Source organism: Gobius niger (assembly GCF_951799975.1).
Source record: "Gobius niger genome assembly, chromosome: 17".
NCBI classification, from domain to species: domain Eukaryota; kingdom Metazoa; phylum Chordata; class Actinopteri; order Gobiiformes; family Gobiidae; genus Gobius; species Gobius niger.
Genome location: NC_136868.1, coordinates 11,814,355 through 11,836,152, shown reverse-complemented (window position 1 = coordinate 11,836,152; position 21,798 = coordinate 11,814,355). Strand labels below are relative to the sequence as shown.

The window sequence follows — 21,798 nt, the reverse complement described above, 5'->3', positions numbered from 1 at the left end:
TTTGTCAATATAAAGCTTTTAATCCAGCTCCCAGATGTTTCCCATCTTAGAAAAAGTAGGATTACGTTCCAATCAAACACGCACAACATGTCAGGCAAATGTGACTAAATTAAACCGATTCCTTCCCCCTTCTCCTCCGATAGAGAGCCCGCCGCGCCCCTCCTGCCTCCCCCTTCACCCCCTCCTCAGCCTGAACCTGCTTCAGAGACCCAGGCTCCCGTCCCACCGGTGCCAGACCAGCCCCCCTCCCCAAAACTGTCTCCATCTCCAGCCAAGGACGCGCCGCTGCCCCTCAAGCCCAAACCCAAACTGTGAGTACAGCCGTATCAGGTCCTGTGTGGTCAGTGCCCCGGGACAGGGAGGGGAGCACTAAAATGATGTGGATATTTAACTTTTCTGCAAACTCCCAGTGGTGCAGTGACGCGGTGGCACAAATTGCGTTATTCTGTTCTGAGAAACGTTTTCAATGCACTTGAGTTGAGTTAGTTAACCAGCCTTTTTGTACATTTCACTTTTGTTCCTCTTCTTATGTTGTAAATATAAGTTATTTTATCTAAACTAATTTACAGGGTTTTTGATAGTGGTTGTAGTTGAAGTGTGGCTCGATAATACTGACCCGTTCATTGTCTTCAGCATCTTTGAGTGTCTATTGGATTAAATGTATTGTCCTTATGTAATATAAGTAGCTTATTGTTAATGACATCAGACTCAAACATGATTCCTTTCAGAAAATGCTATGGATTTTGTGGTTGAGTGATTTTTAGAGTTTATATTGATATGTCAGTGCACCAACATATCGGTGGTGCAGGTCTTTCATCTGACTGAGGTTTACACAGTCTTTGTCTTGCTTAAACTAAATCTGGATTTGGCTAATTCTGTGTGATTATAGTGATGTTTTGGTTCTGATTTAGTATTTTTATAAAGTCATATTTTGACTTTAAAACAAAAACAAAGTGCTTTTGATTTTTTCGAATGGACCCTACTTTGCTGAAATGATTCCATAATAATGTTGTTTTATTCAAGACAGATATCAAATATTTCTTTCTCATGCATAGTGCATTCATAAGCTGAGCTCATCTCTTCTAGGACACACTCTCAGTCTGTGCATTCGTGGTTTGCAGAAACTTTCAATAACTGTTTTGTCTGCTGTAATAAATACGTTTATGTGTGTGCTCAGTGAAATGGTCAAAGGGGAATCACCACTGTCGATCCCCGTTACAAAGCATTCCTCTCTGTCGGGGTGTATGTGTTGTGTGCCCGTCCCGTGTACCAGCTGCTGTCTGTCTGCTGTAAACAGATCTGCGCCTATTGTTCCTGTGACCTCTGCATGTCCCAAGCAGGGCTGTCAGCACCTCTCTGTGGCTCTAATGAATCCTCTCTCTGTGTCATGAATGGACTTCACTCAGCGCTCCAGTGTTGTGCAGATGCAGCATTTTTGGAAATGTTTTTTAATCTCATGTATCAGCATCCTGTTTTTGTCCTCTCTGTGCTTTAATTGATCAGTTGTTGACAGTAGCTTCAGATGACGATGAGCATTACAGTCGTTACTACTGGATTTGCATGATTGCAATTTACTAATTGTCTTCAAGAAAGACTTGTCAGACTTGCACTTGCAACTGTTGGAAAAAGGAATGAATCTAGGTGTAGGTGGACCACATTTATGATCTACAGCATGTCTTTGTAAACCCTTCAGCTGTCTCGGCAAGATCCATCAACAAAAAGCTTCAAAAAAGTTGTCATCTATACTTTTTAGTTGAGTCTCTTGAACTCAATTATTAGGATTTTAACTGATTATTTCCATTTTCAAAACGATTTTTATTCATGGTCCACTTTGCCTCCTTGCAGAATCCTATGTTCACAGACATTTGTGGAATAAAAAGAAACTGCTGCTGTAATTGTGAACCCAGAAGTTGCACCAATACTTAAAACAAACAGCCAGGTGTTGGCTAATAGTCGTAAACATTACCATATTGTCATAAACTCTTCATCAAGGTGTTAGAAATTAGTTTGGACCATAACTAACAATTCAACCTTAAAAACCTCTCTTTTTTGGTTTGAAAACGTAAAAAATCGTATCAACGTGTCAAACTCAAAGCCAGATGACCAGTTTTTGAAACCTTTAGTTGCTGCGATGCACTGCATGTTTACTGCAGGCCCGAGCTTACGCAAGAGTGTTGACTTCACTTGTTGATTTTGTGCTTCCAGAGCTGAGGGTAGAGTGGAGGAGGCACAAAATGTCAGGTAAATATGCTCTTGGGAGGGCCGTGCTTGGTTTTACGTTACACCATTCCCTTTATTAGCGCAGTCTCTCTTTAAATAGAACCCTGTTAAAAGTTTCTCGAGGACTTTTCCACAGCAGCGAATTCATATGGTGCTAAAAACAACGGGCTCCAAGCTGTGTAGCAATTAATGAAACTCAAACCGCACTCACTGGACCCTCCCTTTTACATCGTAACGACGCAGTGAAACAGCAGTTGTGTGTCGTAAAGGTCATGTTTGTGCCACAGTGGTCCTCAGGTCACACATCAATCAGTTTTCCTCAAAGGCCACGTGACCCTCAGTGACGGATTGTTTCAGTGAGCGCTTTAGCTCTAGCTCCAGGCATGAGTTCCGAGACATTTAAGTCGTCTCGAAGCAGGAAATATTTCAGGAGTCGAGCGTAAGTGCTGCCCGAGCTGATAACTGTAAAATAACCGGGGGGACGGCGTGTTTGTTTTCTCAGAGGAAAAGTGTCTGTGTACACAAAATGGGGCTAAACGATAAGAATAACATGGAGAGGGGAGCGAGGGATGAGGTCTGTTTGAACAAAGTGCTGCTGATATGAGCGCGCTGTGTTGCTTGGCCTGTGGGACAGTGAAGAGATGGAGGTATTATTTTGAAAACGGGCATTTCTGGGTTTGTTGGCGCATAACAGGAATGCTGCTGGAGAGAGAGAGCAGGGGTTGAGTTTTGAGAGAAAGCAGATTTTTATTTAGGATATTATTACTGTCTTTCTGGCTCTACAGGAATAATACTTGATTTAGGTATTAGACAGAGGAACACAAGGTTCTTCTGATCTTCTTCACAAGTTATGAATGAGTTTACGATGTTTTTAATTTGTCTGGCAGTCTTTTAGCTTCATTCAAAGGCTGTGGAGGTTTCCCTTACCACCAAAAACATGCATAATGGGTTCCCCTTTTGGGCCAGGACTCCCCTGAAACAGAGATTCTGAAATCACAGTGGAGCTTTCCTAGTTCAGTAAAGGTCAAATGAATAAGAAAATAATAAATGTGTTGGGTAGGACCTCTTAACCCCCACCTGAACTGAGCACATTTTCTCCAGTCAAATCTAAAAGTGACTAAATAGCGTCAAAAATTAGGATGAAAACGTAGCAAAAAAGATGATTAAAAACTGATGAAAAAGCAAAAAAAAAGAGCCACAAAAGAGCGACAGAAATGCAACAGTAACATGCCGGAGAAGCGACAAAAACATGACTAAAAAGTGACAAAAAAGGGATGGAAACACAACATAAAAAGTGACAAAAAGCAAGGAAAAAGCATCAAAAAATGACAAAAAAAAGCAACAAGAAAAAACAGATAAGAAGACGCAACACGACAAAAATGTGATCAGTTTTGTAGGTCTGAGCTTTCAGATGGCCTACAGGCTGTAAACTCCAGTCAAGAAGCTTTTAGATTTGGGTATAGCCGAACTCGGTTCAGGTGAGAATGAAGAGGTTAAAATTGATCAGCAATAGAAGAAAAACATTACCTACCTTGTTTAAAATGACATTTGCTGAGTTGTCTTGATCATAATTTCCAGTTTTAGGCTTATCTAATGCTTTCTATACTTATTTTGTGGGAGAATACTGTATTTTGCGTTACATATCACAAATCAGTTGGAAACCACTGATTTAGACCAGTGGTTTCCAAACTTTTTTGTCTCATGTACCCCTTGAGTCTTTCATTTCTACTCAAAGTTCCCCTAAACTCTGAGGCGCTAAGCACGGATTTGCAAATGATCATTGAAATAAAGTGTTGTCTTAAAATAATATTGAAATACTGTTCAGTTTCCCCTTCTTTTTATATCTCACATATTTCCAAGTGCCCCCTGCTTAGTGCTCTTGTATGCCCTGGGGTCCTCGTACCCCTGGTTGGGAAACACTGTTTTAGGCTATTCATTTTAATTAGAGATTATTTCATTTATGATTGGATGTAGTTGGGTTCAGCTCTTAACCCCCACCTGAACCGAGCACATTTTCTCCAGTTCTTCTCCAGACTTTAACCAAATCTAAAAGCTTCTTGAAAAAAGTGGCAAAATATCATCACGATAAACGAGACAAAAACAAGGATGAAAAAGGTCAACAGAAAGTGACAAAAAAGAGTCAAAAATGCAACAGGAAAGCGACAAAAGAGCAACAGAAAAGCGATGAAACGAAGCGTCCAAACTGTGACGACAACGCAAGGAAAAAGATCCTTCTAGATGAGTTTTTTAGGTCTTAGCTTTCAAATGAGGCGTTGCACTGGCCTGTAGGCTGTAACCTTTTAGATTTGGGTGAAGTTAATTATTCGTTCTGACATTTAGACATGGTTTACACACAGTTGAGGTCTATTGTCGGTCCTCTTTCGGCCCGGTGTAGTCCTGATTGGATCTTAATCTTGGTTTGGTGGTACTTGGAAGGTCGAGTATTTCCCGAGGTGGTATTTGGTGGGAAAAGTTTGAGAGAGTTTGAGGAGCATCATTTTTAGAAAACCATTTTGATAACGTTTTGGGAAAAATAAATCCGAGCGCTCTGCTTAGATCGCTGTTTACTGAATCACAGTCTTTTTTGCTATAGCTGCCACAGAATCCCAGCCTGCAGGTGGTCCGGTCGTTTGGCTAAAGCTCAGATAATGTTTGGCTTACGTTGTTTGGGCCATAAACAGCACTGTTCAGGTGAGGACAAGAATGCGGCTAGATTTACAGATTAGGCAGAGGCCATAAACGCTCTTTTGTTAGCGAGTATCCCCACTTGTACTCACTGTCCTACGGTGTCTCCTGTTACATACCAAAGGGCTAACACAACGTCTTCCCCAAATAGAGACGGCTACAAAGCGCATGATTTATTCAAACATCTCCACTTGTTTTGGCATTACACTGATGGATGCAGTGAATAATGTACAATAGTAACATTTGTTGGCAAAGTGGTGCTGCTAAGTGCTTGACAAATGCCTCAGAGCAGATGCGTTGTACCATTTGCGTGTTATTTAAGTTGTCACCGTGATAAAAAGCGGGAATGATTTGGAAGCGCGTAAGGCGATAGTATGAGGTGATGCACCGTGAGTTCAAGCTGGATTTTTTAGCTTGTTGTTATCCAGAAGATTACGATAAAGTCACGATTGCTCAAGGGGCTATTTATATGCGGCGGGTAATGGTGAACTATTGGGCCTCCGGGTGGATCTGTTTGACATATGAAGTGTCCTGTCTCTCCCATGACGTGTCTCTTAAGTTTGTTGATAATTCGACTGTTCTAAAGCAGTAGTCTGACACGTTCTTAGAAAGAGGAGTCAAATCCTGGGGGGTTCACATGTTTTACCAATGACAGGAGCGGGAGGAGGAGTCTTTTAATCCTGGTTTAGACCTGAATTGCCCCGTGCATTCCAACTTTTGTCCCTTGTCGCACTGTATTGCCAAAATATTGTTATCAAACCAAACTAAATATCTATAATAATAATAATATTTCAGGATTTTTGACATAGGGCCTCATTTCCTTGTTATGCAGAGTGTTGTTGATTGTGACACTAGGCTAGTGCATGTCTATGGTAACTAGTAGCCTGCCTTAAAAACCTCTTCAAAATCATGGGGTCGTCCTCCAAATGTTGCCATATCTGATTTGTAGAAAGCTCCTTTGTGAATTCCACGTGTAGTAATGCAGGTAAACAAACTACTGTAGATACGGTAACCTATAGCAGATCACTCCGCCGCTGCGTGGCTTACAACCAGGAAGCTGATGCTGCTCAAATATAAGTTATTTTAAATGCAGAATAGTTATATTTCAAAAATTATTCAGTCAACACATTCATTTATATTGGTAGTCTTATAAGTGATTTGCCTCAGGTGCACTGTGCTTGGTCAGACTGTTTTTAATGCAGGCTACTAGTTAGACATGCACTAGCCTAGCACTAGCCTAGCACTAGCCTAGCACCACTAAACTCTTCAAATATGCAAGACTGCATGAATAAAAAAAAAAAAAAAATCTCCAGAAATCAATATCAATATTGTGTCGCTCTTTTGTTGTGTTTTCATCCTCGTTTTTGTCTCGTTTTTGTTGCTTTTGACGTCATTTCGAGAAGCTTTTAGATTTGGGTAACGCCAAACTGGAGAAAATGTGCTCGGTTCAGGTGGAGCTAAAGAGGTTAAAACATTTTTGTGACTTTTCTCGAGAAAGTATGTTGAAGTCCCACAACTAGCGGTTTGCGTGTTTCGTAGTTTTCTGACCAAAGACTGCTGGGTGCTGTGTGACCACATTGATACAGCGGCGATAACAGGCCTCTATATAATATCATAGTGTTATCGTGTCTACATGGCTGTCACAAACTGCAGCAGCGACAATTACCCCTCGACCCGCTCCGCAGCATCATCTCTCTCCATCTACAGTGATGGACCAAATCGCTCTGTTGCACGGATTTGGTTTAACAACACGCTTTTTATGTGCAAGGCGAGAGCTTAAGAAATGTTCATTTTTACTCTTATGGGAAGATTAGCGCTGATGAAAAACAGACTCAGCGCTTTACACAGCACGGTCCGGCCTTTGCACACTACACTGGATTTCATGTTGTGGCATGAAAGCTGAAGTAATGCACATTCTATGTAATGATTTTTGGCCAAAGATGGATGTCACGGATTGAGAGAACATGCTTACATTGCATTACGTTGCTTAATCCAGTTCGCCTGGCATTCCTCTCTGTATAACTCTAAAAGAAATCTATACTTTGATCTCCATGTTTAACTTTGAATCAGGTCCAATTTGTTTATGATTTCAAAAGTGTTTGTGCAGCAGTGTGTTTTACACTGAAACTAAAGCTGACTGTTTGTATAAACAGAGAGTGAGAAACAAGAGCGTCATTTTTTTTCTTTTCTTTTGACCTCTTATCCCCACCTTAACTGAGTGCATTTTCTCCAGTTTGGCATTACCCAAATCTAGAAGCTTCCTGACATGCGTTTTTGTCATGCACTAGCCTAGCACCACTAAACTCTTCAAATATAAGGACTGCATGAATTTAAAAAAACATTAGGGAAGCACCGGTACTGATACCAGCATCAAGTATCGGGCCGATACCACATGCTTGTGCTCATACTCGTACTCATTAATGTGGTCCCAATACCAGAGACCGATACCACTTGACGTGCAGCTGGTGCTCCAATGGGGCGCAGCTCTCCGCTGAGGAGAGAAAATAGCAACAAACTGGAGAATTCTTTAGTGTAAATACAATATTCCACATAGAGCTGACTTAATAACAGATACACTCCCTAAAGCAGAGTGTGTGCTGGATTTAACCAGAGCTAAATGTTGCTGCAGTGTGGAGTCTGCAGTGTTTCCAAGATACAGGCAATGTTGCTAACTAGCCGCTAACTTGCTGCTAACAGTTCTGGCGATTTTTACGCCGTTTTATGCCCAGAGGCTTATTCATCTGAAAAACTAACCCGACTAAAAAGTGGCAAATTGAGCTGCAGGAACACAATCACAATGCTGTAGGCTACTTGCTGAGTTGCTAAAAAAACACGAGCTGTAGTAAAGGCGAAAAGAGACCATTTAGCTGCAGTAAGAAGTAACCATCTCAATACTATTGTTAAATAAAAATAGATAAATGAATAAAACACAGGCATCCCTAAATTTTTTTTTTATATATCTCCAGAAATCAACAACACTGGATAACTAGGAAATGAGGCCCTATGTCAAAAATCCTGGAATATAAAGGTGAATCAGACAGGGCAAAATGTATCCAAGAACAGAGTCTTTGCACTGGAGACTTCAGAAGTGTAGAGCAGGGTTCTCCAGCCATGTACAAGTCGCTCCCCAAAGACTTTCTATATTTCGACATAATGAACTATGAGTCACATTGTAGATGCATTGTTGCATAGAAAGTATATGTGAGCTTGGCTCGCTGAGTTACACGACTGTCATCAAAGTCACTCTTTTTGTTACATAAAAGGAGCCAATGGGACATAAACCATGGGAGATTCCTGGTGTAAAGGGAAAGTGTATCGACAACAGGCTATTAGGTAATTACACAAATTCAAGAATGAAATGGCTGTTTGCTCTTCGCAAAGTGAGTCGAAATCGATCCTTGACTTTGCATACTTTGGACAAACTTTATAAACTCTATTGTGTTAGACTCCACCATTAAAAGCCGCAAATTCTCCAATTTCCATATTAAACAAACTGTGTGCCCATTATGTAAGGTCTGGGCCCGTTTTACTTGGCATCAGAGCTTTGCCCGAATAGTTTTGGTTAATAATAACAGCCCTGGCCTTTCACATGAGTGATTGCAGAGCGCGAACACTGAGAGACACAGGAGCAAACAGGAGCTTACAACAACATGCCTATAGTTAGTGACTTTTAAATCCCGCCACAGACGTCTATAGCGGCGATAACGTTGAGCAATGGCCTAATCCTGTTTAATGTGGCGGTCTATAGCTCGCAGCTTGACCTGATACAAGTCTGTCCCCAGAGACTGACATGATTGCCATACCGGGAAGATTAACTGATTTGCAGCAGCATTGCCAAAACCTCCGCAGCCAACGGGGAGTCGGTCGTCAACGGAAACGGGACACAAACGCAAAGAAACAAAGTATTTTATTGACCACAAACTTCATCACTCTCTCATCACGGAGGGATGATTTTTCAGGCAGGAAACCACAGACAGTGACTGATCATAACTTCTTTGTCTTTGGGAAAGTCGAGAGTATCAAGGTTCTTCTTTTGGGTTTTCCCTCCGGTGCTCGCCATGGCAACACTAACGCAAATGCTAATTTTTGTGGTTTTATAACAAAAGCCAGCGATGCAACCCTCTTCATCTATACGGGACTGGAAGGATCGTTTTACGTCTCGGTGCGTAGCGATTTCGGGCGGCACGCTGGCACTGGGGTTATGCAAGACTCTGGCCCCATAGCAACAGGGTCCAGGGTTTTACTCTTCTCTTCTTTTTGTTTCATTATGTTTATCAGGTAGTCATTCTCATAAATTACAATACAGAAAACTAAGGAAAAAGACACAACTCAGTACTTGCAACCACAGCGAACATGGATATTGATTTTACTTCAGACTTATTACATTGCCTCAAAAAAAATCAGGTATCGCTTTAGATGAAGGTGTTCTCATTAAGTATTAATAAGCATTAGTGATCATTTTAGGGTTAGGGTTAAGGTTAAGGGTTAGGTTAAGGGTTGGCTATGAATAAGCGTATTATTAATGGCCTATGTTGACAGATAAAAGTATAATAAGCAGTGTGTTAAAACTTAAACATTTTTAAGTTATGTATTTTCCTCCCCCTACATGTTCCAGCCATGTCCTAATGTGTAGAATGAGCTCAGACCTGTTCAGCACAACTGCCTCTAAAATCCTGCACTGTCACTCAAAAAGTTGTTTCTTCGGGTCTGAATTAGTCTTAATATAGAACCTGCAGTTACACGTATGACCTGATGTGGCAGTAGTGAGTATAAAAAGCTTCTCGACTGGAGTTTGCAGCCTATAGGCCAGTGTAACGCCTCATTTGAAAGCTAAGACCTACAAAATTCATGTAAGTTTCTTCCTCCTTGTGATGGTCCCGTTTTAGGTTCTTTTTGGTTGTGTTTCCATCACGTTTTTGTTGTTTTTCTTTCATGTTTTGGTCACATTTTTGTGGCTTCATCACAGTTATATAACACTAAAAAACCGAAACACTACAACAACATAAAAGCAATGAATGTGGGTAAAACTGGAGAAAATACGCTCAGTTAAGGCGGGGGTTAAGCGGTTAATCTAGTTTAATTGCATGAACAATTCACAATTTCAACACTTCCATTAAAAGTATGCAGATAATCTCACTGCACGGTAACAGAAATATATATATATAATTTGTCGTTATCATTTGTTTATTATTATTTTACTTTCATACCTGCCAGTAATTGCGAAGCTTGTTTCAGTCTTGGTTTCTGAGAGCTGAATTGTCTCATATCATGTTACACAATGCTTTCCTGCTCGTTGCTGAGTAAGGCCTTGTATCCGTCACATATTTCTCCCGTGAGTCAGTGCTTCCTTCAGCGTCAGTCTGTTTGTGTTTACGAGGCCCTGGGACTCCATAATGAACTATTAACAATCACTTTCTTGTCGAGGTGCTGCCTGTGGTTTTGGGGGAAGCTGTGAACATGAATGTGTGAGGAAACACACATGCGGGTCTGCACACTGAGGCCTTTGCTGCTCGACTCTGCATCAACCTTTATATTTATGAGCTCTTTCTGCAGATAAGGGGCATGCAAAGACCAAACTCACCACAGAATCTGAGCATGTTTGTTGGATACAGTAGGTCAGTTTAGTTTAGTTTAGTTCATTGAAAGGACAGTGTGCAGTTACATTAACCTGTTACCTCCCCCCTGAGGTAAAGTTTTGGTTAAAGCTTCTCAACTAGAGAGCAACAGTGTATGCCTCATTTGAAAGCTAAGACCTACAAAAGTGATAAGTAACTTTTCTGTCATGTTGCCGCTGTGTTTTTGTCACATTTTGAAGCGTTTTTGTTTTTTAATCAAATTTTCAAGTCTATTTTTTGTCTATTTTTTGTCTATTTTTTGTCTCTATATTGTCACTTTTTTGTCTCTTTTTTGTCACTTTTTTGTGTCTTTATTTTCACTTTTTTTGTCACTTTTTTGTCTCTTTTTTGTCTCTTTTTTGTCACTTTTTTGTCTCTTTATTGTCACTTTTTTGTCACTTTTTTGTCACTTTTTTGTCACTTTTTGTCTATTTTTTGTCACTTTCTTGTCCTTTGTTGTGTTTACATCCTCGTTTTGTCGCTATTTTCAGGCTTTTTTGAAGCAGTTTAGGTGGGGGTTAAGAGGTTAAAAAGATGGCTGCCAAATACCTGTCTGATACTTTTAGTGTGAGTCAGAACTGCCTTGCTGGAGAATTGGCCTATTGAACATCTTTTAGGTTCATGGAGGAAACCCGCACTGGCACGGGGTTTGAGATCCCTTTACCATGCGATCATAAAGGCTTTCGCTCCTGGCATAAAACGTAGGACGTAATTGCTGCTTTGAGGCAAAAATGCTAAGAAATCAGTCAATGACCGTGCCTCTCATGTACAAATGTTTGGGTCGTTATGATTTGCGAGGCACAGACTTTGAGCGCAGTGACTGGGAGGGGATCCAGAAGACGGTCAATGGGTTCATCTGGCCAGTTTTGTTTCCACCATAATAAAAACAGGCAACAGTAACTTAGTGAAAGTAGAAAGGTGTATTATTTTACATCACGCTCCAAAGTGAGATGTGGGCAGTCCTTAAAAGGGCAATGGGATGAAGAGGATTGGTCAGGACTCCAAACCAACAAACCGCCGGATTGGTCGGTGCCGCCGGAGTGACCCACGAGGAATGGAGAAGCTTTCCAAAAAAGGAGTGGAGTATTTAGATTTGACCTTCACAAATGCACGGGAGACAGAGGCAGGCAGGCAGCAGCCGAGGGACTGACTGTATGGAAACTTAAGAGCGAGATTTTTTAAAACAACTCAGTGTGGTGCCTGGTATGTTAAACACTAGGAATCACACGAGCTAAAAACACCCTCATAACATCACATTGTTTCCGGGTGAAGTCAATCAAACTTACAAGATGCTAGAACATGGTGTGCGGCTGCGTGTGTGGGCTTTCACATCAGCACATTTTGCTTTCCAAGAATCGTCTTTAAAGGACTACAGCGAGCCTTTGTATTGATCAAACTAAATATAAACCAGGACTAAACATCATCGACAAATTGAATTATAGATTAGCTTTTTAGAATACAGTAGGATGTGAAACTTTTGGCATCACAGATCAAAATGTATTTTAATGTGAACAATGAAGCAAAAGGGAGATAAGCAGCTTGGCATGAAGTTTTTTCCAAAAAGTTAAATGGCAAAAAAGGCCACAGCAAAAATCTGGGTATCTTCAGAGTTAATACCTTGTAGGGGCTGCAATGTCACAAGTGTCACTGCTTTAAAGCAGTACTAAGTAACTTGTTTATCATAATCAATGTATTATGAGCATGTTGCTCTTGGGTTCTTTACAAGTGACTTAATGAGTCCTGACAAAATGTTTATTGTTAACCTAACCATTATTTTGGCAAAATATTATATTCATAAGTGTAAATTCGCAAACAAAGCCCCTGTATTTTATGTTTTTCAAAAAGAACTTTATATGTTTATAAAAGGCGTTGAGCCATGTACTAACAGAAAGGCTGCTAAAACCATTGAAATCTGGTCACAATATATGTAGAGATTTCTTGTATTTTTTTTATTTTTTATTCTTTTGTTAATTTCCCTTCCCCCTGGCAAGTTTTATGTATTTTGCACAAATTACCTCGTGTTTTTAATGGAATGTATGTTCCACATTTCAATAAAAAAAATAAAAAAAATCCTTTTCGTAGTCCCTCTGGGGGTCATACAGGTGTTAATGGGGTGATTGGGGGGTCTTTGATCTCCCCCTGGTGTCTCTGGTCAGAAAACCACAATTGCAACATCGCTGCCTCTGGGTCGGAGGCGCAACACACACTAATAGAATCACGAAGAAGAAGCAAACAGGCTAACGGGCAAAGCTAACTGCGGGCTAACACCACTTAAACAGTATTTACAACCAAGTTTTTCCAGTGTGTAAGTGGATGCACAGTATCCCTCTCTCCCTTTGTCTTTTCTGTCAGCGTAGTATTTACTCTCACGGACAATTAATGAGTAAAAAAAACGCAATCTTAAAACTGTAACGCCGCATTTGACTGCCAAGACCTACAAAACTCATCTAAATTGATCTTTTTCCTTGTGTTGTTGCTGTGTTGTCGTAACTTTTCCATCCTTTAGGGGATCTTCCTCAAAAAAGTCTTCCAGAACAAGAGATTTCTGTCTATCCGCAGATTTTCAATGATATTTGGATCCAGGTGCCTAAACGTCTGGATCAGTATATTCAGCCTGTCGATAAAAGATCATTAGTCCTGTTACGGCAATACTAAAAGTAAAAGTAAAAGTGTTCTAAACTTTTACCCACCCAAACTTAAGACACAGACTGTTTCTTTCTTAATTAGGGTTTAAATACAACTCAATGCCTATTTACACACACTAACCTCATGGAAACAGACTACAACTTTATCTAGATGTCCACGTGAAAACGGAAACATTTGGCTTCAAATCCTATGAGTCAACACCGGACCCCCATCTCCTCCCAATGTTAGTTTGACCTATGCACCGAATACAGACAATTACACGCGCTCCAATAGACTCCCACCTTCCCCTCGGCGCGCCTGACTCACTGAACCACTCTAAAAATAGCAGCGTTACTGGCAAAAATAGAAAGCAATAATTCTCCGCAAAGTCTGATTTCATCGACCAAAAATGGAGAGGAAATTTGAGCTTTAGGTACAGTTTGTTATGATTGTTCTAATGGCCCCCTGATGACAAAGCCTTTTGACGGAAAACAACTCAGTGTTGCCCAGGATTTGGTTCTTTTGGTTGTGGAAATGTTATGTAAAGTCGCTTGCTAAGTTATTGTAATCATCATCTTTGCTTCTTGCACACAATGTCTAGCTCCTTGCGACAACATACAGGACATACTTCACCATTTCATGATATAATATATAGTACAACACGGCCCTGCACCTGTTTACAAACACTGATATAGATACAGACGGCATCTCGTCATAGAAGGGGGCGTGGCCTCGCCAAGGGGGAAAATAGAATCTTTTTTTTTTTCACTGTTTTTAGCCATTTTCTGGCAAAATATAAACATATTTATCGCATACAAATAAAGTCAAGTCTAAATCATGTCCATATGGATGTTTATTGACGGCAGATTGTTCAGTAGAGATGAAAAAAGGGCAGTCGTAGCTGGCGCTAGCTAGCATTAGCATGGTGCTAACATAAGAACCATGTTAGCATTCTCCGTTATTTATGTATTTATGGGCTGTTGAACCACTTTGCTCCTCTCCATGTCTTTGTATCTTTATTTATTACAGATAATTAAAGGGTCTACAGCAGGGGTGACAAACACATTTTGGGTCGCGGGCCGAAATTCAGCTCCCACGGCGGGTCGCGGGCCGCATATAATAGAGAGAATTTGATCAAAGCCCCAACTTGACTGTAGCTTCATTAAAAACAACGGCTTACACGTGTATTGCACTTTACAAGCCTGTGTCGCAAATTCCTGAAAGTACAGTAGTCATTATTCATTCACTTGGTGGTGGTAAGCTGTTATTGAAGCCACAGCCGCCCTGGGGCAGACTGTCCTTTTACCACATGGCTATATAATGTGTTGTTCATACCCCTGGTCTATAGGGACCAAAGTTGTTCGTTGTAGTTGTTCGAACTCATTCTGAATGAATATCTTGCCTCCCAGTTCTTCACTGGGAGGTTTTCTTTCACAAAAACTGGAGCTTTATTGTCACTGTAATGCTCACAACAACCTGCTTGCTCACAGTAGATAAAAATGCTTTACATTTAGATGTGCGACGTAGAAAGGTCTGTCTGTTTACTGAAGGAGGACTAAACAAATTTAATTTCACTGCAAGTAAAAAATTGGGAAGCCTCCAGGGCTTTTAAAACGACCAATGCACTGAACAAACTTGCATTCGCGCACATGTGTTTACACCTTACCTATTTGACAATGTCTTAACGTCATATTTTGTCATAATGTTGACTCACTTGCAACATTAAAGCTGCTTTAGCCAGTTGTTTTCCTTCTTCCTTTCGTAAGTATCTACTGGTATTGGTCATCCAGTGCTGCCTGGTGTTTGTCAGAGCTGTAGCTTATCCTGAGGATCACTCTTTACAAATTGAAACTGATGCAATTTAAGAGAATGTCCAAAGCAAAGTAAAGCAACTGGATGTGCAGCGTAAAAGCATTTGATATGCACTTAAGCTGTCTGGTTGGTTTCATATTGGTTACAGCTATTGCTAACTTAGGTAATAGACTTAAGTTACTTTGTCTTTAATCACTTTTGTATTAGCTTCATACATGTTATTATTATGTTATTTTCATGTTTATGTACCATGTTTTCCGGACTATATACACTCTGAAGTATAAGTCGCTCCAGCCTTGGCAACTACCTGGGCATGGAGGCGTAACTGCACCGTTGACAATCATCCCCCGGCATCACATTGTTCAAGCTCTCATTTGCAGACTCCTTCCTCTAGCTGTGGCCCTCTAGCTTTTAGCTCGTGATTTTGTTTCTTAGTAAGAGTAGCCTCCGCTTTTCGCCAGTCCCTCGCAATTTTCTTTCTGCTGCTTGATTACCGTTTTTTAAATCTTCATTGATACAGGAGTAGCAGATACTGGCACACAAGCCTAGAGCGGCTCTCAGTGTGAAAAAAACAAACATGTGAGATTATATATTTTGATATATAAGTCGCACCTGCGTATAAGTTGCACCCCCAGCCAAAATATGAAAAAAAGTGTGACTTATAGTACTTTATTATTTGTAGTAAACAGTAGTAGTGTTGATGTGTCTTTACCTACATATATTTGGCTAATAGCTGCAGGACTGTACATTGTTTGAAAAAAGTATTGAGTTATAAAGCTGGAAAACAAAACCAGGAAAAAACCCTCAAAGTTAAAATGTGTATATGATTTATGTGCATACTTTGGAAAGTGTATAAATATCGACTTTTCCCACTTTGTTTGTGGTGGTCGTGTGATCCTTGTATTGCTGGCACTTTTTCGTCATACACAATTTAGCATTATAATTGACACTAAGAAAGCAACACTCTGAGTAACTTGATAGCGCCATTTGCAGACAGTTTGCGTACATACTTAGCTGTAAATGTCCATATATGGTTTGTAGAGCCCCCAAATAAAACACGGAGCTTCAGCCAAACAGCCCCAAAACTTGAGGCTTGAATGTAGGTCTTTACAAATTTGCGCATGACGTCAAGCACACGCCGCACTCCACGGACACGGCCGAACGGTGCATGTATAGGTAGTAAAAGTTAATGATACACAGAGAGGTCTCGAGCATGTTTCACATCGCATATTTATTGAAACCACATTTATGCGGTGGAGCCGTCTGTGCACACACGCAGCAGACACTTGAACTTTGGGGCCATTAATCATAGTTTTTCAAAAAGTACTGGCTACATGCTTCATAAATCTATCATTGGCCGTGCTGCTTGTTTGACTTGTAAATAACAGTGAGTGGATGTAGAGACCGGCAGATAATGTTTCTGTGTGGCCATGAAGTTAGCACACGACACAGCAGGCATTGGATGTGGACTCTTGCTTCAAAGAGTTCTGTACGTTGGGCAGATGGAGGAGTGAAGTCACCAGCACATATCGGTGAAGTCTGGGATTCCTTAAGGTTTCAGTTGTCAGCCACATGATTACTGTAATGTGTTGTGATTATTGTTATGGGCCAAAGACGCTGAAAAAATGTCAAACCATTTGGCCAGATTCTTTACTATTTTGAGGAAAATATGTGAGATTTGATGAGAGTTGTGATTGAAGTGGCTCTCATGGCTGGATTGCTCCTGACAGACTGGGAGCGTTGAACGACTGAGCAAATGCAGGGGTCAGATTTCTGGACAGGGGCGGTACATTTTCATTAGGACAATGGAATTAGCCCAACTCCTGAACTAAACAAGATGTCTCTGTTATGGCTGGGTACCATAGATAATTTAACGATACTTGGTTTACAATACCGATACCTAAACAATACTTTTTCAATACCTATGCTAAATTATTTGTCATATCTATAAAACAGATGAATAAAGTCAATTTATTACTTTTCCTTCCATTTAACTTCTTTTGCATTTTTATCGTCTGTTTGAAATTAAACCCCCATTTTTAACTCATTTTTCCCCAATTTTCCCCGCAATTTTTTTACCCACATTTTTTCTAATTATTTTGCCTCAAATTTGCCCCACCCCTTTTTTTTTTTTTTTTACTTTTTATTATTATTTTTTCCATTTTTTTTGTTTTTCAAAATTTTCCATGTGTTTGTTTCTAAGTTTTTCACAATTTTGCCGCAACATTTACATTTTTCCCCCCCACATTTTTCCCAAATTGAGCCCCAAATATTTTTCAACTTGTGTATCACTCTTTAATTTCTTTTTGATGACTCACAGCACCAAAACTTGAATATAAATATTTCATATTTTCCTTTTTTGGTACCTGCTTTCGATACTTTTATTCATTTGATACCAGTAGTACCTAAACCTTTGTTTTCGATACCAAACTGGTATCGGTTAATAGTACCTATTATCTCAGTCCAAGTTTGGGCATCGTATTACTTTTAACCTCTTAACACCCGCTTTCTCTCCAGTCCAGATCAGCTTGACCCAAATCTAAAAGCTTTTCGACTGGAGCTTACAGCCTATTGGCCAGTGTGACACCTCATTTGAAAGCTAAGACCTATAAAAACATGGCTTGTCCCCCTGCATTTTTTAAGTGTTTTTGTCATGTTTCGGTCAGTTTTTCATTGCATTTTCATCACATTTTTGTCGCTCTTTCGTAGCTTTCTCGTTGATTTTTTTGTTGCTTTTTCATCACTCTTTAGTCGTGTTTTTGTCACTTTTTTTGTTGTGTCATTGTTAATTTTCCAGCACGTTTTTGTCGTTTTTTTGCCGCATTTCTGTCCCCGTCTAGAAGTGTTTCTGTTGTGTTCTCATCTTTTTAAATCGCTTTTTTGTTATTTCTTTTTCCAAGGTTAATCAATTTGTAAAGCCATGATCCAAAAAAGTATTAATATCAACTTATAATGAAGACATTTTGTAGAATAAACCTGAAAGAATGGAATGTCCAAATGTATGTGCAAATCTGTATCTCCTCGCAGAACTTGGTTAATTCATGCATCGATCATGAAAAACGATCAAACAATTAGTCAAGTCAAAGGCTCCAAACCTGGATCCGACCCATCAGAATATTTTTTTTTCAGACAGGGGTTTTTGGAGCCAGATCCACCATATAGAATAAGGCAAACAAAAAGTTAAAATAATCAAAGTAAAACTATAGGACGCTGTTGTGCATAATCAGATACGTGGAGGTCAGAATGCCAAGCCTGTGTTCAATAATGTGAATAAAGTCCATATGGAGCCAGGAACTTCCTCATGGTTACAGGAACAAGTCAGCCACATTAAGTCCATTCTTGATTTTACAGTCTATGGGTTTGTCAGCTTCACTTACACACCTTTATGTCTTTGCAGTTTTCATTAACCTCTTAACCCCCACCTGAACCGAGCACGTTTTCTCCAGTTTGCCATTAACCAAAAAGCCATAAAAGAGCAATAGAGAAGGGACAAAAATGTGACGAAAAAGCGACAAAAATATGTGATGAAAACGCAAAAAAAGTGACAACACTCCAATCCAATCCAACTTTATTTATAATGCACTTTAAAAACAACATAGTTGACCAAAGTGCAGAACACAACAGCAAAAAGGTCACAGTAAAAATTAAGAGCACATAGGTAAAAAGAATACAAGGAATACAGACAAAAAAGATAAAATACAAAAGATTCTTAACTCAATTAAAAGCTACAGTAAACAGATAAGTTTTAAGAGCTGACTTAAAAACAGAAAGTGACTCGGCCTGTCTAAGGTGCGAGGTCACAGTCCTATAGGCTGTGACCTTTTCGATTTGGGTAATGCTGAAGTGGAGAAAACACGCTTGGTTAAGGCGGGGGTTGAGAGGTTTTAAAACCATCATCTAAACTTTTCATTTACTTACTTTTCCCTTGCCTAAAAGCGCTGGAGTTATTTTTGGCTCCTAACTCCCTCTGGGAAGTTCCTCGGTCTGACTCCAGCAGTAACCCACAATCTTAAATGCACTCGAAGGCTTTTATTGTGAAAAAAAGAGAAGAAAAAAAAAAGACTTGGGAGGCTGCTTTTATTGTGAAGGGGCGGCGCTCTCCCTCAGACAGACCGAGAGTGAGTCAGAGCGGAGTGAGCGAGCCTGTCACTGTCTGGCTGCTGCTGCGGCGCTATATATGCAGCCGACACCTGGACCTCCACAACACACTGTGAGGAATAGCAGCAGCAGCAGCAACAAGCAAGAAGCAAAGCAAGGTAAAACTTCAGGACTTTTAACTCTACTGAACAAATAACTCAGACTTTTTAGACTTTTAATGCTTACAATTGTTGATATTATAACTTTGGGCAGTTCTGCTTCAGTCCTGGATGTGTTTAATCCTGCATGATCTTGGTCTCTTCACTTCTGGCATAGTTGTCACATAGTCCTCACTTAACCCTGATTTAGTCCTGGTTAAGTAAATGTCTGTGGTGCTTTAAAGACAAAAACTTTTGAGACATTTTTCTTGATTTACCAACTTTGTGTGCACTTTTTCCCCAAGCTCGCAGAAGTATGTTCCACAATTAGGTTTCCCTGAAAGGCAGAGCCAAGATGTTGCGGCTTGTGCCTGATGTGTTTGCACAGCCCGGCGCTGGAGTCAGACGGATTAGTTTCACAATAGCCCCTTGCGTTATGGTTAGTCGTCTCCTTCAGCTCTCGCCGGCTCTTCCTTCCTTCCCCTCCTCTCTCCTGCTGCTAATCCCATCTGATGCCGATGCCTTTCCCACTGCGATCTCGGGAAGAATGTCTGCGGCATTCCAGGGGGGAAAAAATGAGCCGCTCTCCAGGTTCGGATAGAGCCGAGAGTGATGGATAAGTGGGACCCACTCTGTGCTGTAGCCTTGAAAAGTAATGCTTCACTACTGCCGGCTTTCGAAACAGGATCTTGCCTCGAGTGCCGAGTGGGAATTAGACATAAAAGTGAAGGCTGAAAAATCTGGGTTAGGAGGGAGAAGTCTGCGATTTGGAGCTGCTGCCCCTGAACTGTGCGGCGTGACCTAGAATGAGGAGAGAGAAAGAGCCCTGTGAAAGTTCGAACAGAGCAGAGAAAGGAAAACAGTCTGGTTCTGTTTTATGTGGTGTGTGTGCAATTAGAGGCAGAGACGTGAAGGGGGTGGGGTCCCGCTGAAGGACAGGAATATGTTTGGGACAGAAAATATGAGAATGGGACAGAGATAGAAGGAGGGGGGTTTTGACTCTCCAGTAGAAGAGAAGAAGAAGGCAGGGATTTTCTAAACACACTCCTTAAGTCAGACTCCCATCCATAAGTTTGTGATGTCGACATGTGCAAACTCTATGAAATCTGAACAACAGCACAAGCTTGAGGAACACTCTGTTTCTTTATTTGTGAGTAAAGATCTCTCATGTGGGCTCGAAGTCACAGGTTCCTGCTGGTGATGTTCAGCAGCTTTACACTGCTCTCGTGAAACATGCTGTAAGTGGAGATGACAACCCTTATTAGTCACAACAGGATTTATTACCGGGCTTTATTATGGGAGTCAGTTGAACCTCTTACCCCCCGCCTTAACCGAGCGATTTTTCTCTAAACAAAAAAAAAACAAATTGAAAAGCTTGAGAGCAACAGTGTGCTTCCTCATTTGATTTTTTGTAGCTTTTTCGCCGCGTTTTTCTCACATTTTTTGTGTTTTAATCTCTTTTTTGTGTTTTTTTTTTATTTTATTTTTTGCTGTTCTGGCACATTTTTGTCTTTTTTTTATTTTTTTTCATTTTTTTGCTGCTTTTTATGGCTTTTTTGGACGTTTTTTTGTCAAGTTTTCACCACTTTTTTTGTCACTTTTTGTGGCTTTTTTGTTGCTTTGTCATCATTTTTTTGTTAAGTTTTCACTTTGCTTTTTTCACTTTGTGGTTGCATTTTGTCACTTTTTTGTTGCTTTTTTTTCTTTTTTGTCAAGTTTTCGCCACTTTTTTTGTCACTTTTCATGGCTTTTTTGTTGCTTTATCATCATTTTTTTTGTCATGTTTTCACCTCGGTTTTTTTTTTTTCCCTTTTTTGATGCACTTTTGTTGCTTTTCCGGCACGGTTCTTGTCGCTCTTTTGTCACTTTTTGCTGCATTTTCATCACTTTTTTGTGATGAAAATGTGCTTGGTTCAGGTGGGGGTTAAGAGGTCAATCTTACTCTCAAATTCAAAACCAAGCCCTTCCCTCTGCTTTTCTGTTCCTTTTCTCTGTGAGCAAAAGGACTCCAGTAGATGATATGCTTCTCTACTCTTACAGTTTGTTCTCATGTGTTGTATCTTTGAACATTGAACTTAGTCACACCATCAACTAGTGACACCAGGCGACTCACTCCGCTCCCCCTTCTCTCCTCTTGGGGGGGGCGGGGGTGCATTTCCAGTCGGGCCGTGACACAAACGCCCTTTCTCGCGGATTATTTGTCGGGACGTAGCCTTTGTCAGTACGTTGGAAAAACAGACAGCGAGTGTTACTCACAGTCTATCGGGTCGCGCGAGTCACTCGAACATAAGCCGCGGTGAATCGCTCCGGGGCTGTTGACAAGCTCGCAGTGATGTCATGCGATCGGCGGTGATGCAACTTTAGACCGTGGGGAAATCAAGACAACAGGGCAAGGGTTCTCAAACTGTGGTGGTGGTACACAGGCAGTGAGTTCAGAAAGTAGTCAGATCGATGATGTGTCACTATGTTGAAGTCCCATAGTGACTTTTTAACCTTAAATTGCCACTCAGGCTTGTATAGAGGCAAAGAGGCTAACCTTTATATACAGTAAGAGTATGAAAGAGTGGAATTTACCACTAAAGTATGATTGAGAGCACTGAAAAGGA

The 21,798-nt window shown here is 40.5% G+C and overlaps 1 protein-coding gene across 2 annotated transcripts in view; it reads left to right on the top strand.

Moving 5' to 3' along the window:
* palld (palladin, cytoskeletal associated protein) overlaps positions 1–21,798 on the top strand; it is a 110,651-nt gene that overhangs the window by 59,976 nt on the left and 28,877 nt on the right. The window contains exons 11-12 of one of the 2 annotated variants that reach the window (XM_079574856.1): positions 144–311; positions 2,206–2,241. In XM_079574856.1, coding sequence (XP_079430982.1) covers positions 144–311; positions 2,206–2,241 — 204 coding nt within the window. The remainder of the gene's footprint in view (positions 1–143; positions 312–2,205; positions 2,242–21,798) is intronic. The other variant, XM_079574855.1, reaches the window with a different exon arrangement.